This window comes from Furipterus horrens, unplaced genomic scaffold (genome assembly GCF_987537825.1).
Source record: "Furipterus horrens unplaced genomic scaffold, mFurHor1.1.pri manual_scaffold_9, whole genome shotgun sequence".
In the NCBI taxonomy this organism is placed as follows: domain Eukaryota; kingdom Metazoa; phylum Chordata; class Mammalia; order Chiroptera; family Furipteridae; genus Furipterus; species Furipterus horrens.
In genome coordinates this window covers 75,577,452-75,602,535 of record NW_028327179.1, presented here as the reverse complement: position 1 = coordinate 75,602,535, position 25,084 = coordinate 75,577,452, and the positions used below count along the sequence as shown (strand labels likewise).

At 36.3% G+C, this 25,084-nt stretch overlaps 1 protein-coding gene across 4 annotated transcripts in view; it reads left to right on the top strand.

Moving 5' to 3' along the window:
- Positions 1–20,169, top strand: part of LOC150001962 (receptor-type tyrosine-protein phosphatase zeta-like) — a 210,395-nt gene extending 190,226 nt beyond the window's left edge. For 2 of the 4 annotated variants that reach the window (XM_090287428.1, XM_090287427.1), the window contains 13 exons: positions 1,284–1,366; positions 2,731–2,865; positions 3,434–3,568; positions 4,198–4,361; positions 6,100–6,235; positions 7,580–7,726; positions 10,437–10,530; positions 10,858–10,931; positions 11,642–11,770; positions 12,614–12,760; positions 16,581–16,723; positions 17,449–17,584; positions 19,196–20,169. In XM_090287428.1, coding sequence (XP_090143554.1) covers positions 1,284–1,366; positions 2,731–2,865; positions 3,434–3,568; positions 4,198–4,361; positions 6,100–6,235; positions 7,580–7,726; positions 10,437–10,530; positions 10,858–10,931; positions 11,642–11,770; positions 12,614–12,760; positions 16,581–16,723; positions 17,449–17,584; positions 19,196–19,336 — 1,664 coding nt within the window. In that variant the 3' untranslated portion in view covers positions 19,337–20,169. The remainder of the gene's footprint in view (positions 1–1,283; positions 1,367–2,730; positions 2,866–3,433; positions 3,569–4,197; positions 4,362–6,099; positions 6,236–7,579; positions 7,727–10,436; positions 10,531–10,857; positions 10,932–11,641; positions 11,771–12,613; positions 12,761–16,580; positions 16,724–17,448; positions 17,585–19,195) is intronic. The other 2 variants (XM_090287430.1, XM_090287429.1) reach the window with 1 other exon arrangement.
- Positions 20,170–25,084: the final 4,915 nt, after the last annotated feature.

Genomic DNA, 25,084 nt, shown 5'->3' with positions numbered 1-25,084 from the left:
AACTGCCCTGGCTGCACATAAAAACTCAGCTGCTTCTTGGAGAGGGTGAAGTTGTTATTAAACTATTCCCTCTACAAACTGAATAGAAAATATCCACAGGTAATTAAGAAGAGCATGAAGATGCGCATTTGTTAAACACATCATATGTGCCTGGTGCTATAAAGATATTATTTTTTTAATCCATGAAACAAACTGGCAAGATAGATAGTAATAGTCCAATTTTAGAAATGAAGAAAAAAACTCAGAAAACTTACCTGATAACAGCCATCAAAAATATTAGGACCAAAATAGAAAAGTATGTGAACCTGGTCTCACACCCCTTGTTCCATTGCTGTACATGGTTTCTGCATATATCCCTGAATGTTTGTGAGCTGCTATTGCCACAGAAGCATTAATATCCCTGCATATCTCTTAAACTTCTCATTGTTAAGTCTGTACTCACTTCTCCATCCTTGAAGAGAACAGAGAGTCTTCCCTTTGAAACTACTGTGTCCTCCTAGTAACACTTTCCTTTTTGTTCTGTAGATCATCCAAATAAATATAGTTTTTCTGTAGAACTAAAGTTAATCCCCAACTCTTCATTTAAACATATTTACTTAGCACAATACACAGTGTGCAAGTCACCATAGTTTTCATCCCCTGTATTGACAGGGCAGGACCCATGTCTGTTGTTCAGCAACCTTTCTCATGTCCACCTTGACGCGGTTTCTCTCTGAGGTTCTTCCCTTGGAAGAGCTGTTTGCTGTAGCCACTCACAGAAACGTCCTAGGTCCCATCTGCTTCATTAGCTCCATCAGCTTCATCTTCAGAGCATGTATCCTGCCACCCCTCCTCAGCTCTCTGAGACCCCATCGCTCTTCTCTCCTGTCAGTGCTCTCCCCCATTCACAGCCCCAGCATCCACCTGTAGACACCCAGCTAAGATGCCAAGTTCAGCTTTCAATCTCAGCAAAAACATTTATTATCATCCCAAACCAATACAGGTTCGTCGTTCATGCCCCTCCTACTTTGCACCTCTCTCCTGACACCTGAACATTCCTTCTATGTATATGTCCCTTCTCACCTGTGTATTGTCCCTTCTCACCTGATGTGTTAGAAAACCTCTTGAAGGCAGAAGCTCTTGTTATTTTCATCTTGTCATCTCTGTACACCAAAATGCCTATTAAAGTAAATTATATTTGTATTAACTTTAATTATACTTGATAAATTATTACATATATATAAAGTACCTTTATGCTGAAAAGTAATCTGTGCTATAATGAAATATTTTCTTTTTTATTACAGATGATCATAGTAGGGTTAAGCTTGCACAACTTGCTGAAAAAGATGGCAAACTGACTGATTACATCAATGCCAATTATGTTGATGTAAGCATGATTTAACTAAAATATTGTGGAAATTGTATTAGGCTAAGAATTTATTATACCACCATGCCAAACATATACTAGTATTTAATGCATGTTATATGGTAGATAATGAGATTTTAAAATGAATGGTGAGAGACCCCATGTCTAAAGGATATCATATTAAGTAACAGCCAAGCTCATGTATTTGGTGTATCTTCTAGATGAGAGAAGGATTCAGGCAGAGAATGTATATTCAAAGTGAAATAGGTGATAAATAGATGATAGATAATAGATATATAGATAGATATAAATATAGATATATTTAGAGAGGTTCATAACCCCTTCTATATGAGGGACAGGAATGGTGCTTATTTTTAATGTCCCAGAGCCCCTGGCACAATGCTGTGTAGATAACAGATGATCAATAAATCCTGATTGAAAAATTTCCAAGGTGGCACTGGCTGAAAGTGATTACTACTCAAACAGTTACCAGACTTTTTGATCTTGGGCATCCCTTGGGATACCCAGCTTTTTAGAACTTCTTAGAACTCTCCAGGGGCTGCAGACCACTGACTTGCTTGTTTTTCACTGTGGTCAATTGAATGCTAGTGGAACTCAGTTATTTTCCTGACAGTGACCTCTCAGGCTTGCTGTCTTCAGTTTTATTCTGTGTGGAATCCTGATTTCAAAGAAGTGAGCACCAAAAGAAGTATATATTGGGCTCATTATAGGCAACCACTTTATATATCCAAAGGAGGCCATATGTATGCCATATAGAACATGGGCTGAGGAATGAGAACTGGCTTTGAGTCCCAGCTCTGCCACTGGCCAGCTGTGGGAGCTTGGAAAGCCACCTGACTCATCTGAGCATCGGTTTCCTCATCTCCAAATCAGGATGATGCTTCCATTTTGCATAGCTTACAGATTAGGGTCAATGTGTATAAAGCATCTTGGCCAGCAATGGATGTAAGTGAAGGATAGCTCTTAATCATTAGCGCTTCTCAGTTCCAGCAAGGAAAGAGTAAGGCAACAACACCAGAGGTTTCCTAACTGTTGTAGACTATTGAGCCCCAATGCCTGAAACATGTTTCAAAGCAGCACAGTTAGGGACCAGATATTAAGCATAGTACATAGGCTTAGATTAAATGTATTTGGGCTAAAGGCAAAAAGAATTGTGCACCTTTTTTTTTTTTTACAAAAACCTATAGTTAAAGAAGAATTGTTGTGTTTGTTAGTACTACCAAATCTCTTCAGCTTTGCAAGTTTATTTTTATGGTTTTCTTTTATAGAAAAATATGTGCTGACTTTAAAAACTTAAGTCTTAGATGGTTAAAAATGGCATACAAATCAGTTAGTAAGAAATGTTTGTACATTTGTTTCTTCAGGGTTACAACAGACAAAAAGCTTACATTGCTGCCCAAGGCCCACTGAAATCCACAGCTGAAGATTTTTGGAGAATGATATGGGAGCATAATGTAGAAGTCATCGTCATGATAACAAACCTCGTGGAGAAAGGAAGGGTGTGTGGGTAATCTGTTATGAAATCCCCAAAGTAATGATTAGAACTGCTTTTGATTGCCTTTAATAGAGTCAGCATTAGGAAGCAGCAAAAATTATGAGAGCTCATCATGATTGCTTTCTAGTAAGTATGGCAGCTAACGAAAAAGCGTTAACTTTATAGGTCAAAAGTTTCACTATAAATCAAGTTATCTGCCATTGAAATGCATTCTTCATACTGTGAGAAAAGTAAACAGGGCTCATCGCAAAGCAGTGTAGAGTGAGATCGTTTTTAATTCAGAAGAGCTGTCTTCCAGTGCTGGTTCTATAGTGACTCAATACATCTGACCACACTTTCCTCAGCTGAAAGGGGGAAGTTTGGAACAGACCATTTCAAGTCCCTTTCACTTCTGTGATTCTGTTCCTGGTGTCATCTACAGCCAATCTGCAATTATTTAGAAAGGAAAGAAGTATTTAGAAGAGTGAGAGAGTCCATTCCTGTTGCAGTCTCAGACCTTCACAAATTTCAGGGACTACTCTTATATAACACATTTGAACGTGGCACTAGCACCTTAACTTTCCCTTTTGCAGAGAAAATGTGACCAGTACTGGCCTGCTGATGGTAGTGAGGAGTATGGGAACTTTCTAGTCACTCAGAAGAGTGTTCAAATCCTTGCCTATTACACAGTGAGGAACTTTACTCTAAGAAACACAAAGGTAAAAAAGGTGAGTCCACAAATAACGGACATTGTCATTTGAGTAACATATCTGTTTTTCTTTTCAAGTGAGTGGATAATATAACCAAGATAGGCTAAAATGTATAAGTAAAGGCATTAAGAATCCATACCACAGCCACATTTCAATTCCAAAGGTTTCTTCCAAGTCTCTAAATGCTACTGTGACTTTGGAGCTAGGCTGGTCATAGTTCCATGGTTGAAGTGGATGTGACCTTGAAACAAAAATTCCTGCCCCTTTGATAACTACAGAGTTTGTGTGTTAAAGACTTGAGAATTCCTTCCTTTTCGGGAAACCTCACTGCTCTTAAGGCCTTCAGAAACGAATTAGATGAGACCCACTCATATTTTGGAGCATAATATGCTTTACTCAAAGTGCACTGAGTTATGTCGATCACATCTAAATATATCTTGACAGCAACATTTGGTCTGACTGGTGTTTGACCAAATCACAGGCCACTACAGGCTGACCAAGTTGACACATAATTTATTGTTAAAATGACTATGCATTTTTGCTTCATTGTGGACTGCGAACATCAAGCTCTGAAACCTAACTTGCTGTTTAAGAGCTCCGTGTGTTTGTGTATATATTTCCATTACTAGCTATCTGGTCTGTTTCAGGGCTCCCAAAAAGGAAGACCCAGTGGGCGTGTGGTCACACAGTACCACTATACGCAGTGGCCTGACATGGGTGTGCCGGAGTACTCGCTGCCTGTGCTGACCTTCGTGAGAAAGGCAGCCCATGCCAAGCGCTATGCAGTGGGGCCTGTTGTTGTACACTGCAGGTGAGTCTCAGAGACAGGTTTCTAACCCATGGAATTACTTATGCTAAAAACAAGGGAATGATTTTGCCAAAATGGGAATGATTTCATGAAATGGTTTCATGAGGAGAATGAAATTACATGCCTATTTTAATGAGTACTGATCACTAGGAAATGAGTATGACAGACTCAGAATTTGCTGAATATTTCAAAGCATTAGGTAAATTACAATATTTATTATCTTATTTGATTGTTAAATTGGGTTTCAGCTTATTACCTATGTAAAGCAGGCAGAATAATGTTTTGTAATTAAACATTTATTACAATATAGGGGTCAGCAAGTAGGTTTACAGTTGTGATTACATGAGACACAGAGCTTATTCTTATATTACTTACTAATTCTTGTATTATTTTCCATGTGAACAACTGTGAACCTACTTTTTCCCATCCTGTATATTGGCATGAAATAAAAATGGTTCATAAGCAACCCCTGTTCCTGGGATTAATAGTCTATTATAGAGTTATTATGCCAATTTAAATTCAAGAAAACAAAGCACATAGATGAGAGGAATTTGACAAAATACCTTTAACTGTTTAAAAACAACTTGGAATCTAAAACCATATCTTATTTTCCTGAGTTCTTTCTAGTTATGGAATGTGTTATCAATTCATTCTTGCCCAAGTATTTAATTCCCAAGGCTGGGTTGATGATAAGAAATAATGATAGATCAGAGAAAGAAGAAATAATGTTAGAGATTTCAGGTCATATTTTTCAGTTAAAATAAAAGTAGCAATAAACATTTACTAGGTGTTGAATCTATGCCAAGATTTATGACCATAAAAGTCAAATTCATTTTTGTGTGCAGTGTTTTTGTAAAGCATTGTCTGTGTTTTTGTTGAAGCAGGTATTTTTCTTTGATATACAGCTTATATGATGTATTCTAATTACCTGTCTCAGGAGTTATCATCAGACAAAGTTTGAGAGACCTCTTGAGTTTTTTTTTATTTGTTAACCTGAAGATAAGCTGAGGGAAGTGGGAAGATGCAAGAAAACTAGTCCTGAAGGTCAGGAATTGTTTCTGAGCAAATCGAGAAGGAGCAGGGTATTGTGCAGAACGGGTGCTTATTTTCCACTCTAGCACTTTCTACTTGTCAGAGCCTCTGAAAAGAGTCCCTGTCTATGAATTCTGTCCCTTCTGTAAAGTCTCTGAAGAAGTCAGTAGATAATGGCCCTTTAGAAGTGACTGAAGTTATGCTTTATACCTCATGATCTCGCTGAAATGATGTTTTCCGCTTCAAGCCTTATCAAATTATTTTTCTCGTGAATGCAGAAAGCTTTACAAACACAGCTACCTGGCAATACAGACCTAGGACCTTTTCTTTTCAGAATTTGTGCAACTGGTGCTTTGATTTTTCTCAGATTATTGTCTATTTGCTATGCTCCGATACATAATTTTATTGTATATTATAAAATGAATAATAAACATAATTATTGAAAATAAAAAGTGCCAACAGAAATAATCAGATTGTTTTGCAGTTTGAAAGGTAGCAAAAAGAAATTTAAAAAAGAAAGGTTTTGTTATTTGAAGCATTGTGCTTAACAACTAAAGTACTTACAGTTTGGAATCACTAATTATTTGTTATGGGGCTCATTTGCTCAAGGAAAAAGTCACTTTAATTTACGAGACAGCTAGTAGTGACCTATTTTCAAATGTATTCTATGTTTGAAAATGAAATAGTCTTTCCTTTGTGTTTTCTTTAGTGCTGGAGTTGGAAGAACAGGCACATATATTGTTCTAGACAGTATGTTGCAGCAAATTCAGCACGAAAGCACAGTCAACATATTTGGCTTCTTAAAACACATTCGTTCACAAAGAAATTATTTGGTGCAAACGGAGGTATGATAAAAGGGATTATTTTACTTATCTAAGGGTTGGAAAAGTCATTAAAATAATAAAGCTGGATAAACAAGAGTTTGCATTACCAGATGAATTAGTCTCATAGGGCTACCACAATAAAGCACTACAAACTGGGTGTTTTAAAACAAGTATGTATTGTCTCATAGTTCTGGGGGATAGAAGTCCTAAAGCAAGGTCTTGGCAGGGTTCTCCTGCCTCTGAAACTTCTACAGAAAGATCCCTTATTATCTATCAAGCTTCTGGTGCCCTTGCATTGCTGGGATGGAGCAGCATAATTTTAGTCTCCGCCTCTGTCTTCAAACAGCTGTCTTCCCTCTGTGTCTGTGTCACTACCTCATTCTAACTAATTATATATGCAATGACTCTATTTACTAGTAAGGTCACATTCTGAGGTAATGGGGGTTAGGGCTTCAATAGATCTTCTAGGGGACACAATTCAACCCATAACAGTTAATCACATATAAATCATGGATGGGCCAGCTAAATTTTATTTTTTACCAAATGGGGAATATCTTTAATATAACACAAGTGACAGAGAAGATTCAGAAAATGGGTAAGTGAATCAATCAACACCTTTTTCTGCCAGCAAAATCCTGAAGATTTTCCTGTACATAGTGAATGAATGGATTCCTTTTCATATTTAAAAATGTATGAGTTATTCTCAAATTCTACCCCTTTTTTGGCCCACATCTTTTACCCATCAATGACACAGGACAAAGTCTACATGTCTGTATTGTTTTCCTACATCTAAATAAAAATGAATGTAAATTGAAAATTATGAATGCAGCTTGAAAGCAGTCAGAAACATATGACTGACTGAAACCAAACCAAATGTCATTCCATATAGGAAATGACATTCTAGTCACATAAGGCCAGAGAAGAGTTCTGTAGGTAAAAGAGACAATAACTATTAAAATCTATATAGATAATTGCGCTAACTTTTACCTGACTGGCTAAAAGGAGAACTAGAATGGGCAGAGGGAGAGACCTCTCAGAGGTGTAGATGGATAGAAATCCTCGTGTACAATGTGGAAGTGTGCCTCAGGTTGAAGGACAGGCAGAAAGGCATTGCCTTGCCTCCCAAAATCTTCCTGCCTCCTTCCCACAAAAGTCAATCCACCAGAAATAAAGAAGTGAGGGAAGAGAAGAGCTGTGTTCTGTCTGCACTTCCTCCTTTCCCCCACCTGATAAGCAATCTTTTGTGGGTTTCTCTTTACTCTTCGTAAAACATTTTTTGTCTGTCAGTGGAAGATAATGATTATATGCCTAGATACACAGAAGGAAAACCTGAAGCAATAATCCTTACCGTGGTTGTTTTGCCAGGAACAGTATGTCTTCATTCATGATGCATTGGTTGAGGCCATACTTAGTAAGGAAACTGAGGTGCCAGACAGTCACATTCATGCCTATGTGAATGGGCTCCTCATTCCTGGACCCACAGGCAAAACAAAGCTTGAGAAACAATTCAAGGTGAGTCCTCTTGGAAGCCTCTTGGGTGTCACTGGAGAATTGAATGTGCCTGCATCTTCACATTTGAGTCGACAAGGCCGTGTGGATGGGTTGAGAGCGTTGTTGGCACAGTGGCTAGAATTGTTCTTTATAACAGGCAATGGGGCCAAGCCACATGGAAAATTTCAAGGACAACCTTAGTTTTGAGAGGCCAGAAGAAAAGTTCTCAGAAACCCTAGACTAACCGTTGTAAATTCAGACTTGGTCTGGGATAGGAGGGCACAGAGCCTAACAGAATGAACAGACAGAACTTATAATACCGACCCTACAAGTGCTCTTTTAACTTTGAAAAACCCAGACCACTCAAGCAGGAGTGCTGTGGCTAAGGCTGTTCATACTGCTCTTTAGAAAAAATCTACCTCACTTGAAGCCCCTAAACTAGAATAGGCCACATCACAACAATAGCTTCTTCAACCCCGTTTCTCTCACTCACCCCAGCATGAGGCAGTAAACTAGAGAGGAAAGTATGTTTTGTTCCATAGCACTCCTTCTGCAATGCAACTCTCTGACTTCTAGAAATCAGTCAGCAAAGAATTCAGAGCAAATGTGACCAGGCCTGCCAGCTGGGGAGCATCGCTTACAGAGTCAAGGCTTCCAGAGGCTGATATTTTGCTCCATTTTATACCTGTACTAGCCTCTTACTTTCCAGGATTCCTAGAGAAACAGGGCCAATGTCTGAAGAGAGAATATCTAGGAAGAATTAGGAAGAACTTGGAAAAGCCCAGGAGAGTTAATTAACAAACCTTGAGATTTCAGTTTTTTCTCTCTCTTTCCCCAGACTACAACATAGAAGATGTTAGTTAGCACTATGAATCTCCTCTGACATTTTGCCATCCTAGCCAGCATCCTTTGCCTTTTGGAAAAGTAAGAGCAAGATCAGAGGAGAATGCTGAACTTAGAACCTGCTGTTAGGAAAACATAAATGTTTTACTCAGCCAAGCTTACGTGAGTCAGAAAGGAACACTTTAAGGAAAGAAAATGAGCACAATGTGGCTTCCAGAAACAGATAATAAGGAAATATAAAACATTAACATTAGGTTCTTAGGAATGCTTTACCCTAAATTAAAAAAGATATGTGTATTGCCCATCTTCAACAGAATTCCCATTTAATATGATTTACCCCCTAAACAATTACATCAGAGAATTGATATGGCTTACATTGGGGAACTCAGAATCAAAATGCAATATCAATTATGATGTCAGAATCCAAGTAAAATATGTTTAACTGTTTTCTGTTAACATCATAACTAGGAAAATGTCGGTGTGTATATGTGTGTGCAGTGTGTGTGTGTGTGTGTGTGTGAACCTTTTCTTAAATATTAGGTATTTAATCAAATTTATTCATAAAACATTGAAATAAAACACATGTCTATTTATTCAATAAATACTTATTAGACACATATTTAATGCCAGGATTTTGTGTTTGTTAGTGATTTTTAAATTAATATAGAAAAAAGAGCCAAAATATCCAAAGCAATACAGAAAAATAAGGAACAGAGATTCATTGTACTGCATATGAAAGGTATTATGCAGATATAATAATAAATATTTTAAAACACACAAATAATCAAGAGAAACCATGTTAATGTGAAATTATTATGTGATATATATGACATTACAGATTAGTAAGAAAAGGATGAACTGATCAATAAATGATATTGGGGCAATTTCAAGTGGAAAGAATAAAATTAGGTCCCTACCACACCTCAAACACTAAAATTATTCAGTATGGATTTTATGTACCTCAAATTGAAAGCAAAGTTTTATAACTACTGTAGGAAAATACCTCCAAAGGTCTTCACGACAGAGAAGGACTTTTTAAATAGAAATAAAATTTACAAAAATGTTAAGGTAAAAGTTAATAAATTGGATATAAATGTGTGATTAAAGAGAACAAAGTAATTGCAACTTTTTAAGACTGTAAGTTTACATTCAACATCTAAAACCCCCTACAAATCAAAAAATGACAGTGCAGTAGAAATATGAAAAGGCTGTCTTCAAAGAAGAAATGTAAATGGCTGATGACACTCAAATTCCCCATCTCATGCCAATGAAAGAAGTGCAAATCGAAACCATGATATAGCATTTTCCATCTATCAGACTGTCAAAACTTAAACATGGATGACTCCAAGTTCTCTATAGAAACCATCACATGTGTACACATTTAGAAATAGAGATGGAATATTCATTGCTACAAAGATTGACATGGAAAACATTGGAAATAACCTCAACATTCAGTAATTGGGGAATAGGTAAATAAAAAGTAGATTACTCATGTACTGGAGTACTGAAAGAACGAATAAAATCCAGTAAGTACACTTACACACAGCATGCAATTTTCTCCCACCTGTGGGAGATCTAAGTAGCAGAAATGGACAGTGCACACTCATAGAGGGAGTCCTGAGGAAGATCTTCCCAAAGCTGGCAGTCAGACTAGAGAGCTAGTGTTCTCTGCTTCTTTCAGTTTTCCTGGTGTAAAAGATGGGTATGCCAGGGAGTTCCCTAAAACAAGGTTTAGTTCAAGGAATTCTTGGAAAAAAGCCAGATATATTTATATTCAGTCTCTTACCTTGGTTGGGTGGTGTGTGTATATGAGTATGAGTATATGTGTGCATGTGTTTCAGTGACTTAAATGAAATAATTTGTGTTTTTCTTTGATTCCCTTCCTCAGCTCCTGAGTCAATCAAATATACAGCAGAGTGACTATTCTACAGCCTTAAAGCAATGCAACAGGGAAAAGAACAGAACTTCTTCCATCATTCCTGGTAGGTTATGTTGAATCTTGAAAAAAAATAAAAAGACTTTTCTTTCTTTTACAATGAAAGTCTTGTAAGTAATTTGACAATATTTGTACATTTTAGGAAAACAGCAATATATTCATATTTTTCTAATTATGCTGGGTAATGTGACTTTCAAAAAGGACTCTCAAACTCTGAAGTCCCATCTAAAACTCCAAAACACATAATAAAATTAGCCTAAAGATCACAGACACTCAGCCTGAGAAACTCAGCTGGGTTTTGCAATTTGGCTGTGGAGGGAGGAAGTATAGCACTGTGAATGTGGTTCTTTACCATCTATGTTATATGTTGCAGTGGAAAGGTCAAGGGTTGGCATTTCGTCCCTGAGTGGGGAAGGCACAGACTACATCAATGCCTCCTATATTATGGTAAGTCAGAGAAGTGACTGGGGAGACGGCCTTCCCGCTTGCATTACCAGAACCAAAACCAGGTGAGCTGCCTAACACAGTTGCTTTGGACATGGGTAGCAGCGCTGGAGAACAGAAGTCCGATCTGATGACACCAGGCCCACCTCTGCTTTTCTGCGTGCTGGGACTGGAGAAACTTGCAAATAAGTACATGCAAGGACCAGACACCATTCAGTAATGTTGAACAGACACTCACCCATCAAAGAGAGGGTGTCTGAACACCAACATTGCCATGTTCCCAGAGGTGTGAAATTTGGTGCTCTGCCATTGGGACTCATGGAAAGTGAGAACTAGGACTCTCCTCTAGATTACCACCCTATCTAGTGTAGGAGACAAGGTCCCCAAGTCATTTTGATAAGTCTGCTCCTACAGCTGAAAGCCATGTAAACTTGGCCACAACACTTAACTTCTTAAACCTCCGTTTAATCACCTATAAAATGGATATCACATTTCCTATCCCATGGTGCTGCTGGGAACAATAACTGATGTAAGTTGAAGACAATGCTTAGTGCTATAACTGACAAATAGGAAATGCCCCTAAGCATTTACTAGAATAATCACATTTTATTATTTACAACACAGTGTGAAATAAAAAGATTACCATAAACTTAAGTTTTCTGAATATTTAAACTCATGTTAGGGTTCTAGCTATCTTCTCTTTGATTTTGTAGGGTTACTATCAGAGCAATGAGTTTATCATCACCCAGCATCCCCTTCTCCACACCATCAAGGACTTCTGGAGGATGATCTGGGACCATAATGCCCAGCTGGTGGTTATGCTTCCTGATAGTCAAAACATGGTAAGTCAGGTCACTTTTAGTACTTTCCTCTCAGGGGCAATAACAGGTGACAACAGGCAGAAGTCCAGTAAACAAACAAATAATGTTTTACAGTTAATAAACTAATCTCATTGGAGTTGCACCTCGACTACTATTGGGCCTGGTTTGGTTACACAACCAGGTCTGAATATGTTGAACAGCAGTTTTAAATAAGGATAGGTTAAAATTAATTTAAATTTAAGTATTTTATAGCACTGCCTAAGAAAATAGGATCACAATTGTGAATGAAATTAGTCCATATGCTTCTAATTTTTTTTTAATGAAACTTAGTAAGATATTTGGAGATTCCTCAGTTTAAGGATATCAATAAAAGACTGATCTGGAATAAACTGAGCTAGTATCGTAAAGACGTTTTTAGTGTCAGAAAGTCATGAATATCCCATTCTTCTTTTCATGTATATTCGTAGAACTCAAAAAATGAAACCAAAATTATATTTCATTTAGGCTTTGCAAATATACCTTAAGATTCATTTCTCATCCATAAACTTATGCTGACCATTCCAAATGATGCTGCAAATTGCTGAGCTCTTAAAATCACTTGACTTTTCTCTACCCTGTTATCATTATAGTTAATCTTTGTTATTGATAAACTAAAAAAGCAAAAGAAACACAGCAATGGTTTGGGTTCTTATGTTTTATTCTGTAGATCACTCTGGTTTAAGACACAACATTTGAAGACTAATTTTATGATTGAAAGAAAAATTTGAGTTAGATTTTTATGGCACCACTTGACTTCATGTCACAGCCTGCTTAATAAGACATTTTATTAAAATCTAGGATTTTCTTTGGTTTTTAATCCTCCAGGCAGAAGATGAATTTGTTTATTGGCCAAATAAAGATGAGCCTATAAATTGTGAGAGCTTTAAGGTCACTCTTATGGCTGAAGAACACAAATGTCTGTCTAACGAAGAAAAACTTTTAATTCAAGATTTTATCTTAGAAGCTACACAGGTATGGATATAATTTAAATGACAAATTTTTCATATTAAGCGTGTTATATATATATGCTCATTTAAGGATCTTTTTCAGCAATAAGAAGAAGGAATCTGATTTCTTACAAATTAAGACAGATTAATAATAGATTTACTTGTCACTTTCATTTTCAAAATCTTATAGAATTTTTAAATAATTAGTAATCACAAAGTGACAGGGTTCTTGACTTCTAGATGCACTGGATATCAAAGATTTCTCTTTTACTTCAAATAGTTCCTGATAGAATTTTTGTTCAAAGTAAACACAGTAAAAAAATTAATCAATCCTAATTCTCATGTGTTAAGACAAATGCTTACCTTGAATTCTCCTAAATAAAATGGAAAAGATAATACCTACTGAACTAACTCATTGATCTCCAGCAATGTACTAGCTGACAAGAAGTACTTTGAAAATACGCAGTACAATGGACTAGAATTATTTTAACTAAACTCTTCAATTGTCTGTAGACCTTAATCTAAATTATCGGTTAATATTTATATAATTGGAGTATAGTACATTATTTATGGCATAGCTATACTGAAATATTAAAAGATACTAGGAATGATGAGCAAAGCACATGAGCTTCTCAGAGTACCTTCTCAATCAGAAATCGTATTTTCAATGGTTTAATCACTTTACTTTACAATACCCTAATTCTGAAACTGATAAACCATATGTGGTATATGATAAGATCCACTATTTTTCAGCATAACTGAATAACTGAAATGTGTAAATTTGATAATGCAAATTTGATAATTTGATAATGCAAGTAAATTAATAATGTAAACATTGCAATGGAAGAGTATCCTACTTGATTAACCCCCACACACACACACACAAAAGAACATATTAATTATGGTCCCACTGATGGACAATGTGGTCTTGTGAGAGTGACTTCCATTCCTTATTTGTACAATGAGGGGCAGAAACCAGAAGAATCCTAAGACTTCTGAGAGCTCTTAACGTTCCACACTAGTTTCCACCTGTAACTGTTCTCTAAACACCTCAGAATCACCCATTCAGATCTGTAGTCTCTCATGTCCTTCTCCCATAAAAGTTTATTATGTCAACGATAAAAATAAAATTAAAAAAATAAAATCATATGCACAAAACAAGTTTATTAAAAGATCAATAGTCATGACAGCCATCATCATGTCATATCCTGATTACTGATCATGTCTAATAATTACATTGACTTTGGGTAATCAACCAGTTTTTCTCCTGGTATTATGCAGAAAATACATTCATGATTGACGCACTTCAGTTTGTCTCTCATACGTATATTAGCTTTTGTGAACTCCTTGATCACCCAGGAGTCAGACATAGGGATGGGCAGTATTTCTAAAATAATGGTAAAAGAAGAGGGAAAGATTGAAGTGAGCACTTTCATAACTTTAGACATTTGTGGGCACTTCTCCATGCCCCGCCCCCCAGAAAATCACAGCTTTTGAGGTTGACAGAGGACTGAGGGTCAGTACTATAGAGGCAAGGATTTGTTTCAGTGTTCAAGAGGTTTGGAGTAAACTAATGAAATCAAGAGCTGAGGGCTTTTATTTATTTATCAGTTATATTCAATTTTAAATTGTTAAATATTGAATACATTAAAAAGAATGTTTATAAAATAAGTTCAAGGTATAAAAATGATACTGTAAATGAGTTCAAGGAAAATAACACAGCCTTTACCTCTAAAGTCTCTCATGAGACCCCATCTCATTCCATTCTTTCCTTCCTTGAGAAGCAGCAACTTCCTGAATCCTGTTTATCCATCTCTTGATTTACTTTCTAATTTTATCTTTTATCTCTGTATTCCTTAACACCATGTTCTTTGGTTTTGAATCTTTTTGAACTTTATATAAATCATATTGTGTGTATTTTATTTTTAGAGGTTTTTCACTTTTCTTCATCATGATGATGCTGAGAATAATCCATGTTATTGAGTATAGTTCCAATTCACTTAATTCTGCTGTTTAGCATTCCAGTTTATAAATCTATTTTTTTATTCTACAGTTAGGTTATTACCTGTTTGTCTTTGCTTATTTTGTTTTGCTTTTGCAAACAATGCTGCTATGAGTATTTTTCTTTTTTCTCTTTGTATTGATTTTTAGAGGGAAAGGAAAGGGGGGAGGGAGGGAGGGAGGGGAGATAGAGATAGAGACAGTGATACAGAGAGAGAGACAGACAGAGAGAAAGAGAGACATGAATTTGCTATTCCACTTATGTATGCATTGACTGAGCTACCCGGCCAGGGACATGAATATTTTTCAACACATTCAAAATTTTCTCTCAAGGATGCCTGGGAATTACCATGCTGGGTCACTGGCTGAGCATCTTCAGCTTTCTGTAACAAGTAATGCCAACTATTGTCCAGAGAGGTTCAGCCAGTCCTGCCCAACAGGAGTGCATGCATGATTTGGAATCTCCACCTCTTCTCCAGTGTTGTGATGGGGATGATATGGAATTTCATGGTGGATGTAATCTGTATTTATCTGTTGCAAATGAAGTTGGACATCCTTATATCACCTTTTGTGAAGTTTCTGTTCATGATTTTTTACCATTGTTCTATTAAGTTATTTACTATATTCTTTGTGATTTATTAGAGTTCCTTTTAGAGTCTGGATACTAATCCTTTGTCAACTATAAATGTTACTTTCTTTCCAGTTTGTGGTATGACTTTTTTCTTTGCGAATTTTTTTGTGTGTGTGTGAATATGCATTCTAATGTTCAATCTGTGTGCATTTATTAAGCTTTTCTTTTCCCACTTTTATAAGGAAATCACCTAGTGTCTTTTTAAAAATCCCTTTTTACCTTGAAATATTTTTCTTTTTACTCTCTTCTTGGTATTTTATAACTGCACCTGTAATTGACATTTTGCACTAGGTCTTGTGAGGCAAGGGTTCAGTTTCATTGTTTTCCATGTGGATAACCATTGTCTCAGCATCTTTATTGCTCAGCAATACCAGCTCCGTCATAATCAGATTTCTATCGTATATGTATGGACTTATTTCTGGGTCTCTGTTTATTGCATTGGTCTCTTTGTTCACCCCCTCTGCCCAAAATATAGTCTTATTAATTTTAATAGGATATTAGAATCTTTGATATCTAATGAGATAAATCTCTATGTTGCTTTTCTTCTTTATTAGTATCTTGGCTATTTTGGACTTTTGCACTTCCATATAAAATCTAGGTCCTGCTGCTTGTTTTTAAGGGACTTAAAAAATCACACAGGCTGTTTGGTCACTTAAGCAAGAATTGCAGCTGGGACCAGATGGGAACCAAGAGTTTCACCTGCTTGCCAGCATCTTCCCCTCTGTGTCTTGCAGTCTCATTCTTTCTTCCTTTAGTCAAACTTGGATAATGCTGATGTTTGAGAAAGTCTATGCTACTTTTAAAATAGATTTTAACACTGAAGATCTTTTGGCACATACTTTCATGGTTTGATTGGCATGATAATCTCACAAATAAGGTTTATTGTTAGAATAAAGAGAGATACATTTATACATGATGGATGTGGCCTCACAACACATTTTCCTTCTGTGGAGGGCAGGCTAACACTACCACTGCTCCCTCTTGCATGCTGTTTGCTTTTCTTGCCTTCCTCTAATTCCTGATTTTCGTCAATTCTGTTCAGTAACTAATATGGTTCTTTTATAATTTTTTACTTTTTAATTTTTATTATTTTATTAAGTTGTCCCAATATTTCTCCCTTTGCCCTCCTCTGCCCAGCCCCCCCCCCCCCACACACACACACACACCGCCATATGGTTCTTTTAAAAGCATGAATTTTTCTTTATTCTTATAGGATGATTATGTACTTGAAGTGAGACATTTTCAATGTCCCAAATGGCCAAACCCAGACAGCCCCATTAGTAAAACTTTTGAACTTCTAAGTATTATCAAAGAAGAAGCTTCCAGCAGGGATGGGCCCATGATCATTCATGATGAGTAAGTTCCACGCTTCATATTGTTTCATGCCTTAGCATCCTCTGGGTGTATGTATATTTCTATTGCCTTTGTACTCACCCAATGCTTTGAACAAATTGTGATTCAGTAAACATGTATTATCTGCTTCTTATGGACAAAGCTAATGTGGAAATTTTTTTCACTTCTCTTGGCACTCCTGTATAAGGCAAGAGATGGGTGCATGATCACAAGAATGTGCTTTTGTATTGTAGCTGATAATACTTTTGGTGATGGTTCAGTTTTAGCATTTGAATTTTTACAGGTGCTAACCAGAGATATTTCTCAGCCATTGACTTCTTGGGATAGGAGTAAAATTGATATATTTTTTTATTTACCAGACACAGGAATCTTTATGCAACAGTTCTTTCATATTTCTTTTATAAACTAATAAAAAGTACCTGTGCTGTAATTATGTTATATACATATTATATGTAATACATGTTATATAATATATATTATAACCTTAGTCAGATCATTCTGATTTATTGCCATCTCCAAGTAAAAGCAAGTCTTAATCTTCTATAATGTATCCCATTACTAATATCATGAACATTTGTGAATGTTTTATAAACCATAAATCATAGTTCTATATATAATAAAAAAGGCAATTTATTAGAAATTTCAGGGTTCTTACTGCAAATTTGTCAAGGCTACATACTCTGTGACTTCCAAATATATAAATTTTTGTCCCTTCCCTTTGCTACAAGGCATGGAGGAGTGACAGCAGGAACTTTCTGTGCTCTGACAACCCTTATGCACCAACTAGAAAAAGAAAACTCTGTGGATGTCTACCAGGTAGCCAAGATGATTAATTTGATGAGGCCAGGAGTCTTTGCTGACATTGTAAGTAATAAAGCAGTGAACCAAACTTTTTACTGTTAGAGTACTACTTACTTTCTAAAGGCTGCCAAAATCATTTTATCACATATCAAAAAAAAAAAAAAGATGACACTGACTGAAGTATTGAAATGTAGTTTTAAAGCTGAATTAAAATTTATACTGTCCACTATTCATGGAACTGGAACTATAAGTAATAAACATTTAATTTTATCTTCCAAAAAAATTGATGGATAAAAATTTTGTCACATGTATGCCTTTACACAAGACTTATTGTAATTCCATAAAATATTCTTAGTAGAAGCACTAACTACTGTGACTTATTCAACAAAAGTTATTTTCCTGAAGTTCAAGTTCTGCTTAGCTCAGAGAACCATCAGAAGACAGACCTCAAAGTCTTAAACTTTTGGAGTGTTTACTTTTTTAAATGAAATTTAATTTCTGAAGTTAACAAATGGCTAATTCAAGGGTACTTTTAAAAAGAAAGGGAAACTTGTGCAATCAAAAAAGAGACATAGTACACCTGGAGAAATGAATCTCAACACTGAAAATAATCTGGAAGTTTTTATTATTGTAGAAATATATCTGAAAAGATAGTAGGAAACCTAGTGCAAAGGGGCCATTGAAAGAAGCTTATGTGGATGTAGAAGTATAGGCTTACCTTCAACTCCCTGGTCTGTGAATGTATTAAGGACTTATAAAAGGGCCATCCTTCAAGCTCTAGCCCAAACCCATGGGCCAAAGGGCAAGGTAACCCTTGCATACCTGCACTTCAGAGGATCCTCTATTAAATATCTCATTTATGTTGGCTGAGTTGTATCAAACTTGTCCTGTATGAAATTGCTTTCAAGAGGTTGAACTTTCACTCATTTCATGAATGCATTCAATGGGGCACTAGTTCATGTGTGGTCCAGATGATTTGCCACTATGTTAGTCACATTCTCAGCATCCTTCCACCATCCCCCACTGACCGAATTGGCATTTGTAAGAGAAAAACTACTTTATTACTCAGTGTATCTCTACTCGAGACCACAGCAGGACACACGCTGGCTCACCTTTCCTTAAAGCAGCGCATAGCAGCAGACAGGCAAGTAGAGTGTGAGGAATATTTGATAAACAGTGGATCTTAAAAAAAAGAATCTGCATTCTTCATGGGTCCCTCAGCTGATGTGCAGTCCTTTGTGAGACATTCCCATAAATATACAAACCCAATGGTTTCCATAACAACTGGAGAAAGGCGGATGAGTAATTTATTTGTGAGTGGGTTACAGGTGCCTAGTGGCAAAGGTCTTCACACGAGTTGATTAATCAGTAGCAGAACCCTGTCGTATCATCTTCTGACTCCATGAAGTACATGAATAAGAATAGAAGCTTATCATAAACAAATGTATAGGTGGACCAATTTTCTAAAACAATCAATGCTGGATAATTTAAAAAGCTACTTTAAATTTAATCACAAGGAGATATTATTATCGATTGTGCACCTCTGCTGAGTATAACAGAAGCCATAACAGCACCAGTCCACAAAGTGCCAAAGTGTAACTAAAAATATTCCTGTTTAGAAATATATGTCTTCACTGAGTTACTGTTTATGACCTCCCATTCTCTGTTTCCTAGGAGCAGTATCAGTTTCTCTATAAAGCGGTCCTCAGCCTTGTGAGCACAAGGCAGGAAGAGAATCCGTCCACCTCTCTGGAGAGTAATGGCGCAGCATTGCCTGATGGAAATAGAGCTGAGAGCTTAGAGTCTTTGGTTTAACACGGGCAGGAGTGAGGAAAGTCTATGCCTGAGCATTATTTTCCTCTTCCTAAAATTAGGCTGGAAAATCAGTTCAGTTTTTCTGTTATTGGTTTTTTTCCCATCATCTGGCAGTAACTTTCATGACATAGGATTCTGCTGCCCAATTTATATCATTAACAATGTGTGCCTTTGTGCAAAACTTCTTGTAATTCACTTACTGTGTTTAAACTAAAATGATTGAATTTTACAGTATTTCTAAAATTGGAATTATGGGTTTTTTATATTGATTTTAACAGAAATTTTCAATTTATAGGTATTAGAAGTTTCCAACTACAGAAAACATGTTTGTTTTTAGTGTCAAATTTTTAGCTATATTTGTAGCAATGGTCAGGTTTGCTGGAAATATAACTTTTAATATAGTAGACTGTAAATAAAATGTCATTCCCTATGCTATTCATCATTTTACAACTGCAGTATTCACCTAAAATAGGAAATAATCTGGCACTTACTGTAAATACTGCTCTAGTGTCTCCATGGACCAAATTTATATTTATAATTCTAGATTTTTATATTTTACTACTGAGTCAATTTTCTAGTTGTGTGTAATTGTTTAGTTTAATGATATAGTTCATTATCTGGTCTTGTTCTATAAGTCTCCTGATATCGTTTCATGTTATCTCAGTGACTAACTCTGTTCTAGCATATACTTTTAATTTTTATGGAAAATAAAAATACATTTGTTTTGAAAGAAGAAGTTTTTATGAAAATAACACCTTATACAACATTGTCCAAATGGTTTATCCGAGACGTTGAAATAAATATAAATATTGCCATCAACTTGCATTTGCCTGTGGAGTGTTGTGCTGCCACATGGTGAATTGTGGGCATGGGTCTCACTGGTATGATGGAAATAGAGGTTGGTAGGATGGGAAAGTGTAGAGAATTGTGATTCCCACACTGCACTGAGTCACACAGGGATTTCACAAAATTTTACATTTTTTGAGGACAACACTAGAACATGTACTAACACTGCACAACTACTTTTAAATTATTTGGACCTAATTACTTAATAAATGAAACCATTATGCATTTCATTTGGTTCAGTGGAGCTATGAAAATGTTACTGAAAAACTAAAAGCACCATGTACCAGGAAGTGTTGGGAAATTTTGGTGGAACCAAACTAGGAGTTAGATTTTTCAGGCAGGGATGAACTAAGCTGGTATGGAATCCAGGTGAATAGATAAGGACCAGGAGGCCGTAAGTCCCAAAATAGAAAAAGAAAGAAGTCCTGTATAAAGGCAAATTGTCTGGATCCATGAGCTATGTGGAACCTCCATACAGGACAACAGGGAATCATAGGTAACAAGCCTACTTTGATACTGGAAACTCCCCTGCCTCAGCCAGGAGTGTTTTATAACACTGCTGGCTGAGGAGGGAAGTAATCCCCAACAATGCCCAGTTCAGGGGCTACAGGGGGAGGCCAGGAGAGGATTTGTTTAAACCAGTGGTTCTCAGAGTATGGTTCCCAAACCAATAGCATCAGAAAAATATGAGAACTTGTTAGAAATGCAAATCCTGTATTTCTGTTCCAGACCTACCATATCAGACACTAAACTATCTAATGCATGTTCAAGTTTAAGAACCACTGTTCTTCAGCATCAATTCAGGGAGCCTTCAGGTACCTCAAATGATATATCAGGAGATTTTCACTAAACCCATAAAATAAAACCAAAATTAAGTAGTTCCTTTTTTGAAGCTTACTTTTTAAAGCAATTGTCATGAAGAAATAGGAAATAGAAAGACAAATAGTAAAGTGTCACAGATTGTTCCTGAACAGCAATTAGTGTCCCACTGCCTGCCACCACCCTCTAGAGAAAATTCCAGAGGCAAAGGTTTGTTAACAAAGGAAAGGAGTCTTTTATTCAAAAGCAGTCACTTAAGCATCAAGTCACAGCTTTAATCACTTAAGCCTATCAATTAAGGCTAAATTCTTAACACCTGGGTTCTTTCCCCTGTTAGTTTCTGTGACGTTAGTTTACAAACTAAAAAGAATAAACAAAAGTTACACAATTCTGGAAGACTGGCAGGCTTCTGCCTCAGAGCTTGCTCCTTCTAGAACACCCAAAGAATAAACCTGCCACCCTCTGCCAGGCCAGCCCGATCCTAGGCTGTGCCGAGAGTTCCTTCCCATACAAAATACCATCCGTTGGGAAATGCAGGCAGCTACAGCACCACCATCCAGGCATCCTCGAGAGCAAACCAGTCCAGAAGCCAGAGAGCCAAAGCCAGAGAGCCAAAGCCAGAGCCAGAGCCTGAGAGAGAGCCAGTTCAAGAGCCAGAAAAGCTCATGAACCAAAGAGCCAGCCCTCTTTTTATTTCCACTGGTTCTAGAGGCTTTCAGCTTCTCAGCCAATCCCATTCTAGACTGCTTTCCACTGCCTCAGCAAACTCCTCCTACGGCCCCTCCTACTTCTCCCCAGTGATCTTAATCAGATCTCTGTATCAGAACCACAAAATGCCATTAAGCATTGGTCTTCAGGGTACAAAATATATATATGTTTCTTTCCCTCCCAAGGCCACAAGGTTAATCTTGATTCCTTGATTGTTTTCTAACCTAGTCCTACTCCTTTTGTTTTACAGTTTTGTTTCCCCATAACCCACAAAGTCTAATCATAGCTGATCTGAACCAAAGTACATGCCACCTTAATTAGCCTATTTTTCTTAGCCTTTGTCCCAGGAATAAACGACCTTTAAGAAGGAATAAATTTTTTTCCTTCATGGTTATTTATTAGCGATGTGCCTTGCAGAAACTCTTCCTAGAAAAAGTGATTATGTGAGTAACATTTATGATAAGTATAATAAATATACCCTGAAACCTGTAACAAAGACAATTCCTTTCAGATTCAGCAATCATTCCTCATCTCTTGACCCTTAACTTTGAGACAATAATCAGCTATGGCAGAAGTGAAAACAAATGAAGTCAGGTAAATAAGTCAGGTCAGTCTTACTCATTTATATCCATTACCTGAATTTTTTTTATTGTTTTATTGCATTTACGGCATTTATTCACACATTGTTTTATTGCATAATGAGTACATTTGATTCTATTTTTTATATTGTTACATAGACATTTTTATTACACTTAATTTATAAACTTATCATTGTCATTAGATAATATCCCATCTAGGATAGTGGTTTTCAATGGGAAGAGGATTGTCCTACAGGGGACATTTTTTATTATCACAACTGGGGTGAGGAAGGGGTTGCTCATAGTATAATATCTACTGGGCAGAAGCCAGAAATGCCACTAAACATTCTATATTGCATAGGACAGCCCCCACTGCAAACAATCATCCAACACAAGAAGTCAGTTGGACCAAAGAGGAGAAGCCTTTCTCTTACAGATAGATGTACACCACAGCTTTTGTGATCATTTTTCCAATGTTAGCTGTTTAGGCTTCTTTCAAATTTTTCCTACCACAATACTACGTTTCTTTATCTAAAAAGCTCTACTATGTTTAAGATTTTTCCCTAGAACTGATTTTTGTATCATTCAGCAAGCAGATTATATAAACATTTTTATGTCTTAAAACTTTCTCACTTTCCAAAAGAGATGTACAGTTTACACTTTCCCTGGCAAGATATTAGGGTCCTACTATTCCAATTCATGGGTTTGGGCCTCTTCTGAAATCTCCACAGAGCAACACTTCCAGATAAGCCTGTCTGAAATGGCACCCTCTCCTCCCAAGGAAGACACTCAAAATATTCAGCACTGCTCGTCACAGAGATGTGGATTGTGTCTGTGCCCTGTGTGTACCAGCTGTCAGCCCACTTTCCTGCACCCCCTCCACCACCAGTACCTCCTCATCTCCTTATCCAGCTTTAATGTTCCAGGTTTCGTTTCCTGACATATTTCTTATTGGTTTATTGCCTGTCTCCTCTATTAGTATGTGAACTTCATGAAAAAATGACTTTTGATTCCTTTTCTAACATATATATTCCCACACGTAGAAAAGTACCTGGCACATTAAAGGCACTCAATGCATTTTAGGTGAATGAGTGATGAATGAATGAATTATGAATGGGTTGATTTTTAGCTAGAGCAAAAATACTCTCTTTAATAGTTCTGGGAAACCTGACACTCTAGGTAATGTGCCTCAACATAGAACAAATATCAATTTTGACAGAATATGTCTATTCTTAGTTTTTTTCTGTAACACCTTTTAAAATTAGCCCAGTTGAAAAAGAGGTGTTCTATACAGACTTTATCTCTAATTATCTCTAATTTTAAATCATAAAGAGCAGTTTTGCAACCTCATGAAAGTATTAAGGATGAATCTAGTCCATCTACTTACTTAAATGCCCTGGAACAATAAATTTTATTATTGTTCCACCATTATAGTCCTGAGAATTTATGGCAGCTGATTCATACAAAATGAATACACTTAATATATACATATAAGTCTTACTAAACTTTCATATTTCTGGTTTGAAAACCCCTAATTTCTCAGCATTTCAAATGACTTAGACCATTTATCTAATATATAAAAGTTGGAAAATAAGTTCTCTTTGTAAGCAGGTACATTTTTAAAGATTTCCTTAGAATTGAATTTCACTCACAAGTAGCACATAGAATCAGAAATGCTAAGCATATATTGAATTAATATTAATTTTTTGGAGAAAGTAGAAAAACTTACTCATTTGTCATAATAAGCAAAACACACTTGTTATAAAACTATGATTGAATATTAACTACTGACTTTCTAATTACAAGTTCTGGTGCATTGAAGGTCTCTCTCATTAGTACAATATTGGCAAGTGAGTAGGTGGTATTAAATGTTAAGACATGTAAATGAAACACATTATACCAGTCTTAAGAGTTTAGACATCCTTAGCATTAAATTAGAGTTAACATGTTTTTTAAAAAATAGGTCAACAAGTTTCTTTGAAGTTTAAAAAAATAAGATTTGGAAGTAGAGGTAAGAAAAACAGTGGGTTTGACATGAAAACTTATTATTATATACATGACAGTGACTTCTGCTCAGACTGTCAGCTGTGGTACATTCTAAGCAGGCCACAAGAGACACAGCCTGACCTTTGAAAATCTTCCCAGGTGTGCTAATTTGCAATACCTTCCTCTGCAACTTCAGGCCTGCTGATCACATGTCTTAGATTTCTTATTACCTTGCTTCAATCCTCAGAATGTTGCCTCAGTTTTAAATTATACCATAAAGAAATAAACTAACACAAGTAATTTTTCCTTTCTATTAACTTGTTGAATGAAGTGAGATATTGAAAACTGTAGTGTTAATGTTCCTATGAAAAATATTAAATAAGTCTTTTATAGTACTTTTAGTTCAAGTGTTTTAATGGACTCGGGAAGTTACAACCACACTTTGTGGGCTTTTTAGAGAGTAAATGAAAAATATCCCATATTTTGTCTATACAGTCTCTCCAATTCTAAGTTCATGATGATACACAAATGATTCAAAGAACCACTTAGAGAAAAAAATGAAATGCTTACAAAATAATTAAAGCCAATGAGGAAAAAAGAGAGAACTGGGCTCATCACTGTGTGTTCACAGAATCTACCGACATGCCTCTTAGGTGCCTTCCTGTAGCAGACTGTATTTTCCAAAAATAGCCCAACAACAAGTGACCCCCAGGTGACTCTAACACTCATCCCTTTGAGAAGTGGGACCATGTCCCTCCCCTTAAATCTGGGTGGACTTTTAACAACAGCGAAAGTGATGTTATGTGACTTC